The 8,323-nt window shown below is 63.6% G+C and overlaps 2 protein-coding genes across 2 annotated transcripts; one reads left to right on the forward strand and one right to left on the reverse strand.

Annotated features, from left to right (window-relative positions):
• The first annotated feature begins 6 nt into the window (after window positions 1–6).
• Window positions 7–2,011, forward strand: AMSG_00307 (uncharacterized protein). The gene has a single exon (XM_013907709.1). The coding sequence runs from the start codon at window positions 10–12 to the stop codon at window positions 1,498–1,500; it is 1,491 nt and encodes a 496-aa protein (XP_013763163.1). The 5' UTR covers window positions 7–9; the 3' UTR covers window positions 1,501–2,011.
• Window positions 1,529–8,189, reverse strand: AMSG_00308 (Dock9 protein; the record flags this gene model as incomplete). Its single annotated transcript, XM_013907710.1, has 1 exon — window positions 1,529–8,189. A coding segment is annotated over one exon (6,608 nt), but the record flags the coding sequence as incomplete, so codon positions are not given.
• Between the last annotated feature and the right edge of the window lie 134 nt (window positions 8,190–8,323).

The raw sequence follows: 8,323 nt of genomic DNA on the forward strand, positions 1-8,323 counted from the left end.
TCCGTGACTATGCCCCGCTACCGCCATGTGCCTCGACTGGCAGTATCACTTGCTTTTGTGGTCTTTGTGGTCTTCATGGTGGCATGGCCTTCATCTGCGCCGCGCGGAGGGTCATCGGCACGCATGCTCGCCGAGTTCCGGAGCCTTCCATCGACAACGGGTGCATCACGGGCGTCACCATCATCACCGCCGTGCTCGCCATCATCATCGACATCATCCTTCAAGAGTGATCACGAGTGTAGGAAGAGTGGCGCATCACAGTCTGGTCGTCAACGGCAGGAGGGCCGTCGGCTATTGGGCGATGAGAAGGCCATCCGTGCAGCAGCAGAGGCATACATGGATGTGGTTCGGCCGGAGATGTTCAACTCGTCTGGAAGAGCAGGCATTCCGGATGACGACGATGACTGGCTGGATGGCTATGCTTCTCCTTGCTGGCTGGACGATGGCGGTGGGCTGAGGTGCATGCCGGCGTTCATGATCCTGGGTGTGTTCCAGGCTGGCGTCAAGGACGTCTATCTCCGCATGGGCAGGCATCCGGCCATCCATGATGCGTCAGGTCTGCACATTCTGTTCTGGTGCGAGCCGCACAAGTGGGAAGACTATGCGGGTACCATGTCACGGGTTGCCGAGAAACACCTCCTCTCGGCACCGGACCATCTGGTCGGCGAAGTCTCCCCCGCTACGTTTGAGTTTATGTGGGCGCAGAGCACAGACTTGCTGCGACCGACGTTTGCAAAGGCGGCCAGGGAGTGCTGGACAGAGCTGGGCGCGGGAGGACAGGAGCGGACTGACGCCGGCCGCGACAGGTGCATCCAAGAGTCGCGAGCGGCGGAGCTCGAGTTTGCTCGTGCGCATGGCGTGCCAGCCGGACGCGATGAGACGCTCTCGGCGTTCACCACGCCGTATCTTGTACGGGCGGCTGTGGGAACGTCGACCAAGCTCATTGTGGTGCTCCGCAACCCGGCGGATCGCCTCTACGCCGCGTACAACAAGTACGGACAGTACGACGCCGAGTATGGATTTGGCCCCGACGGCTTTGATGCTTACCTCGACGCACAGCTAACGCTGTTGGAGGAGTGTATTGCCAAATACTCGCGTTTCAAGTGCGCGCTCGAGTTTGAGGCCATCGAGTATCGGTATCAAGCACTGTTCTACCACGCTGACCAGATCATCAAGTCGATGTACGGTGAGTTTCTGCCCGAGTGGCTCGCAGCGTTCCCCGAGCCCAGCGCGCTGCTCGTCGTCACCCACGAGGAGTACGTGGCGGGACCCAAGCGTGTCCTCGCCCGCGTTTTTGATCACGTCGGCGTTGACTCGACGCTGACTACTGCCGCTTGGGACGACATTCTTGAAGGTGGGCCGGCGACGCTCAACGGACAGCCGTCACGCGAGCGCCAGCCAATGCATGCCGCGACCCGCGCGCGGCTGGACGCGTTCTTTGCACCAGACGTGGCGGCGATTGCCGACTATGTGGGTGACGACTCGCTGTGGCGTGAGTAGCACATCGATGGCTGTGAGTGGACACGGTTATGTTCTGTGTTGTTCACTTGCTCGACCGACCGTGTGGTGCGGTTTCAGCGGCTATGACGACGAGTCGTACGACGAGCTCGAGTCCTCGTCGTCGTCAGACGAGTCAGAGGTCTCTGCAGCCGGTGCCTTGGGCGGCGGGACTGAGGGGACGGACGGCTTGTCGGCCTTGGCCTCGGTCTTGCTGCCGCCTCTGGTCTCGACAAGGACGACTTCCTCGGTGGACGACGAGCTGGAGTAGTCGTCGTCGTCGGAGAGCGAGACGTCAGATGACGAGTCGATGCCGCGGGCGTCGTCGAGGTGGGCGTCGTCGGCGTCGCCGGGGAGACCGTCAGAGCCGGGGGCAATGTACTGGGCAAGCGACTCGCGGGTCTCCTTGTAGCCCTGCTCGAGATCCTGGTGGTAGGCGTACTGGTCGTCCTTGATGAGCTCGCGGTTGAGGGCGATGGCCTCACCGCAGGCAGTGATAAAGGCAGCAAAGGCGGCGCGGAGGGCGGTGACGTGCTCGTCGGGAAACTTGCCGGCGTCGTCGCCGAGGAAGACGCGGGCAATCTCCATGGGCCCGGCGTTGACCTGGAGGCGAACCGAGCCCTGCAAGACAATCTGCAGGGTCTTGAGGTTGGCGGCATCGCCGCGGAGCTCGGCGCGGATCTTTTCGACGCGGCGCTCGATCTCCTCGAGCGCGTTCTCGATGGGCGTGAGGACAAACGAGGTCCGCTCGGCGACCCGGATGCGCTTGGTGAGGTACGGGAAGGCCTTCTCGACCTTGAGAATTGTCTTGCGCTTGTACTGCTGATCGGTGGCACCGTGCGCCTTTCCGCCCTCGGTGAATGGCGTCTCAAAGATGAACGAGCGAAGGTTGGTGTTTCGCTCGTAGTACGTGACCCGCTCGGTCGCCTCGTGGGCCTCAAAGTACGGCTCGACCGAGGTGATCTGGACAAAGGCGGTGTTCGGATCGAGTGACTTGCGGTCGACGTTGGACGAGTCGCGGAGGATGACGACCTTGATGCCTGCGGCGGCAAACTTGGTCTCGTAGATCTCTTGCAGGCGAGCGGTGAACTCGGCGAGACGGGTAATCTTTTCCTCGCGGTAGATAAACTCCGCGCCGTCGAGATCCTCAAAGGCGGAGCCGTAAAAGCCGACGCGGTAGTAGGAGGAGAGGATACGGTTCTGGAACTCGATCGACTGCTGGATCTTGTCAAAGAGCTCGGCGAGGTGGCCGTGGAGCGCGGCGAGGCTCGGGTAGTTGCGCTCACGGGCGTAGATGGGGATAAGCATCTTGTAGACCTCGTTGGCGGCCTCCCACAGCTCGGCGGCGACAAGTTCATCGACGGCGGCGTGCAGGAGCTTGACAAGGCCCTCGCGAGTGTAGGTCGCCTCCTGGGTCACGCCCTCGGCCTGAGAGTGGGTGACGTCGGCAACGGCAGCCTCCTCCTCGGCGTTGCGGGTGATGGCCTTGAAGGCGGCGACGCCCTTGGGCAGATGCGGCTCGGGCTCGGTGCAGAAGAGGAACTCGGCCGAGAGTGCCGCGAGGTGGGTCTGGCACATCGCGGCCTCCATGATCTGGCCATTAGCCTTGTGGAACTTCATGAGCTTGCGGAGCCAAGTGACCCGCAAGTTCGGCGCGTTCATGTAGCCCTGCGCGATGCGGTGGAGCAGATCGCCCTTCATCTCGACATCGCCCTTGGCGGAGTTGAGAAGCGCCGAGTTGCGGAGGATGTCGAAGAACCGCTCCATGAGCTCCGTGACCTGCTCGCGGAAGTCAAGCTCGTCGCGCGACTCGGGTGAGGTGTCCTCCTCTGAGTAGCGGACAATGGCGCGAAGAGCGCGGGTGACGTTGCGGTCGTCGCGGAGCTCTTCGCCGGCAAGCTCCGAGAGCGCGTTGGTCGCCTGGAGCTTCATGCGCGAAAAGTCGCGGTAGCCAGTCGGGAGCTTAAAGTTGACCTTCATGCACAGGTAGATGAGCGCGGTGGCCTCGCCACGGATTACGGCCGAGACCGAGTTGCAGTGGACCATGACCAGGCGCATGAGGTCGCAGCAGTACGGGTTGTCACCCATGAAGAAGATCGAGTCGAAGCGCTGCACAAACGACCGAAGCGACGCGTAGAGCGCGCGAACAAGCCGCTCGCTCTGATGAGTCTCGAGCAGCGAGAGGTAGACGGAGAAGACGCCCGCAAAGAGCGGCGTCTCGCCGGCGTCCTTGCGGAGACGGCCGTCAAAGAACTTGACAAACGTCTCCATGACGTCAAGAACCACCAGCGAGACCTCGGTGGCGAGCGTAGTCTCGAGTGCGACGTCAAACGGGGTGACGTCGACCGACGCCGCCGCCGCGCGCATCATGGACATACGGCCGGCAGTGAGCGAGCCCGTGTTCGGGCCGAGGACAGAGGTGTCGCCATCACCGGCGCTCGGTCCGGCGGATGCGTCGCTGCCGCGCGCAACCGAGGCGCGGCGGACCGACGACGGGCGAGTGGTGGTACCGGACCGACCGCGGGTGCGCTTGATGGTCGAGCGGCCCGAGGTCCGCGACATGGATCCCCAGCCCGAGGCTGCGGACATGAGACCGGATGATGTGGAGGCGGACGCGGCCCAGGCCGCGGACGAAGAGCGGCGGGTTCCGCCAGTGCCCGAGTACATGTCCTCGAGTAGCTTTTTGTTGGCCTTGGACTCGGCGACGGCGGCCTCCTTGATGCGTTGCTCGCGGAGAGAGACCTGGCCCTGGTACTCAAAAGCTTCGAGGACGGTGGAGAGAAGGGCAAAGAACTCCAGCAGGATTGACTCGGCCTCGTGGTCCCACCACGAGCGGAGGAGCCGGCGCGAGCACCGCTTGAGAAGCCAGACAAGGCCAATGAGCGCCTCGCGCTGCTCGGCGCGGTCCCATTCGTCGCGGACGCGTGGGAGACAGGCGAGCATGCGGACGTACGGAAAGTAGGTGGCGGCGATCTGGGCGTGAAGCCCAGCGCGCTCGCCCTTGTCGCCGTTGCCGACTCCTTCGTCATCTGCGTCGCGGAGCGCAAGAACCCGTGCGTCGAGCTCGTACTTGAAGAACAGATCGCGGAGGAGGGCGAGGCACTGGGCCCGGATGGTGCGCTCGACGTTGTCGAGGCCTGACGCAATCTCAAAGAGCAGCAGCGACGAGAGCGGGTGTGCGGTCCAGAACCGAGCAAGAAGGGCGTCGTTTGTCGACGACTCGGCAGCAGCAAGGAGCGCGTTGGGGTCGGCGATCACCTCCGAGTTGGGCGGGGGCGGGACAAGTAGGTCGACGTCCGACGGCGAAGTCTTGAGCGGCGACGAGGCCGAGGCCGAGCCGGACTCGTCCTCGTCAGGCAGGGTGTCAGGTGCAGCCATGCGAAGAGGGCCTTGGGTCGGGACCGAGAGCAAGTAGTCGACGGTGTCGAGGCCTGGAAGCGAGAGCGAGATGGCGTGCTCGTAGTCGCAGACAATCTTGAGAAAGTTGAGCTTGATGCGGTAGAGCGAGTCGGTGAAGCCCGGCGTGGCCGGCGTGAACTGGCGGACGTAGCGCTGAACAACGACGTAGACAAAGCCGCGGTTCATGAGCGCAAACAGGTCGCGTGCAAAGAGGGCGAGCGCGGCGTTGAGCTGCTGCGCAACGACGAGGCCGGTGGAGGAGAGGACAAAGACGTGCTTGCGGAGGAGCTCAAAGACTTGGGCAACTGAGTGGCGGAACGGGTGCGGAAAGCGGGCTGGGCGGGCCGGGGCGGGCGGGCCGTCACCGAGGCTAGTGCCACCGGCGGCGCGGGTCTGGGCATCAAGCCAGAGGGTCATCGACTTGACGACAAGCTCGAAGAGGACAGCCGCGTGTGCAGCGCCCGACTCGGAGGCGGGCGTCTTGGCATTGGCGAGGAGCGGGAGCCAGACGTCGAGGATGCCGGAGAAGAGGCGGCCTGCGCGCGACGGAACCGAGGCGTCGGCGTCGGCCTGGTCCGAGCACTTGGGTGGCAAGAGGAAGGTGTCCTCGTCAAAAATGTAGTTGACCCAGTTGGTGAGGATCGAGTGCGGGCCCTGGGCAGTATGGAGCGAGGCCTCGACGAGAATGTCCATGGTGCGAAGGAGGGCACGGAAGGCAAGCTCTGCGACGCCCTGCTTGCGGACGCCGTTCTCGATGGAGGTTTGGCGACCGTAGAGGGCGACGTTGAGCAGGTAGTGGAGGAGCAGGTGGCCGTGGGCAACAGTCTGTGAGCAGGCGACGCGCTCGAGACCGATGACGGCAGCCTTCATGACAGGCTCCGAGTCAAACGAGGTGTGGTAGACGTGGGTAAACTCGTGGAGGGCCGGGTCCTGGACAAGGACGGTGGAGGCGAGGGTGGTGCGAAGGGCGAGCATGGGCTGGCCCTTGTCTGCAGCGGCGTCGGAGAGGTCGGCGGTGAGGTAGCCCGGAGCGAGATCGTAGACCAACGGCAGGCCGTAGAGGCCGTCGCCGATAACAAGGGCGGAGGAGCCGGCCTTGTGGTAGACAGCGTCACGGGCGCAGGCGACGCCCGGGGCCGACAGGTCGGTGCCGAGCACATCTGACGCCGAGCTCGCCTTGGGCGCGAGTACAATGTTGAGCGGGCAGTCGTAGATGGCGGCGGTAGTGAGCGGGAGGACGGCATAGCCGACGATTTCCTCGACGGGCGGGGCGTTCTTCTTCTTCTTGGGCAGCTTGACGTTGACGTGAAAGACGGTAAAGAGGAGATGGGTACCCGGCTCGAGGGCAAGCGGAAGCTCGAGCTTGAACTCGTCCATGAACGACGGGTTCTTGACTTGGAAAGCGACCGACGATTGGGCGTATGCGGTGCGCGGCTCGTCGAGCGCGCCGCCGTAAAAGGTGGCGAGCACGTTGTCGTCAGGGCCAATGGAGGCGTCAGACGACTTGAGCTGGACCCGGACGCCGAGATTGAGCTTGGCCTTGATGGAGACCTTGACCTTTGACGCATCAAGCGTGTCGAGCGAGAGATGAAGGTTGTTGACAAAGGCGCGGCCCGGGAGTACGGCCTCGGACACAAATGATTGCTGGACGCGGATGACGTCTGCGACGGCGGACGGGAGGTCGTCGGACGGAAGCAGCGGCTGGGCATACTTGACAAGCGCGCCTTGCGGCGGGCACTCGCCGTAGATGATGTGGCCTGTAGAAAGGTTGAAAAAGTAGACGGTGTCGTCTTCGTAGTCATAACCCTCGACCCAGAGGTCAGGAAGGCCCGGACGAGGGTCTAGGTCGACACCGGGCGGAGGCGGCATGGCAGCGGGCATTTTCTCGGCCACGGCGGCCCAGGCGTCGGCAATGGCGGCGGCGGTGTCAGAGTCGGGAGGGATGGCGGCCGGGGCGAGCGGGGCGAGCGCCGGCGAGTAGCGGCCAGGCGGAGCGTAGCCCGAGGCCGGCGCGGCACGGACCGAGTACTTGAGCTTGCCGGGAATGGCCTTGAGCTTCTTGACGTTTCCGGCCTTGATGGTCTCGTGGATGGTGGCGAGGAGCTTGGTCTCTGACACAAGCTTAGAGAGGCGGAAGAGGCGGGAGCAGGTCTGCTGGCAGGTCGGCACGCCGCGCTTGGACACGGTGACCTTGCCGGACTTGTCAAAGAGTGGGATAGCGGCAAAGGCAAAGTCCTGGCGATAGGCACCGAGACGACGGCAGAACTCCTGGGCGGCCATGTGGTACTTGCCGGGATCCTTCTTGGCGTGCTTGATGTAGGCGTCAGCAGCGTCTTCGTAGTCGCCCTGCAGGACTTTGGAGATGCGAACGACGAGCCACATGTCAGCGTGCGGGTACATGATGGGAAAGGCGACACGACGGGCCGAGGTGACTGGGAACTCGGGGATGTCCGCGCCGTAGATCATGGTGCAGAGGTGCGGCGGATTGAGCGAAGTCGAAAAGTAGTCAGTCAGCCGCGAGTTGTGCTTGAGGTCAAAGACAGCGGCCGAGACAAAGAAAGGCTCGATGTCGCCGAGCTCAAACTCGAGGCCCTCGAACGAGATCTCGACAATGGAGGCCGCCGAATCGAGGTAGCCAGGACCGGTCCGGCGTGGGTCTGACATAGGAATGTCAGCAATGGCGGTGCGGTCCTTGAAGACCCGGAGGAGCGGGGCGCGGTCCTGCGAGCGGATCTTGGCGTTGCGCTTGTCGGTCTTGTGATCCCTCTCGGCAAGAAGCTCGAGCTCGATATCGTCTTCCTCGGGCATGTTGTCAGCATCGGCGCTGACGTCGCCGGTCTTGCCCTTGCCCTTGACCTTGCCGGCATCGCCGCCCTTGTCGCCCTTGCGCCTGTGGCCGTGGTGGCGGCGGCGTCTCCGCTTTCGCTTGCGCTTCTCAGAGCCCTGCTCGTCTGCGGCAGCATCCTCGAACATCTGCTCGAGCTTCGACTTCTTGGCGCCGGACGGCGCGGCGTGGGCGTGGTCATCGCCGTCGCCCGAGCCACCCTCGTCTGACTGCGGCACCATCATGTCGACCTCGTACATCTCCAGGTCCGGGAAAAAGAGCTTTGTGGCCCGAAGCGGAATAGGCGGGCGGCCGCGACCATACTCGGCATACTCTCGCTCGACAACAGTCCAAGAGGCGTCAAACAGAGCAAGGGTATCCGCGACATGAGGCGGGGGAGTAGGCGCAGGTGCGGCCAGCGGCAGAGGGGTAGGAGCATCAGGAGTAACAAGAGGAACAGCATCCATGCGACACACTTTCCGGTCATCATCGGGTACATCAAACAGAGGTGTTGGCGGGTTCGACGGCGTGGCCGCTTCGATGTCGACTCTCACAAGGGCATTCTCCTGTATGTGTGTGTGTGGTGGGGGGTGGGGGGGGGGG

Source organism: Thecamonas trahens (assembly GCF_000142905.1).
Source record: "Thecamonas trahens ATCC 50062 unplaced genomic scaffold supercont1.1, whole genome shotgun sequence".
Taxonomy (NCBI): domain Eukaryota; order Apusomonadida; family Apusomonadidae; genus Thecamonas; species Thecamonas trahens.

Bases quoted from the DNA above. Each gene is read 5' to 3' on its own strand.
- AMSG_00307 (XM_013907709.1), top strand. From the start codon at position 10: ATGCCCCGCTACCGCCATGTGCCTCGACTGGCAGTATCACTTGCTTTT.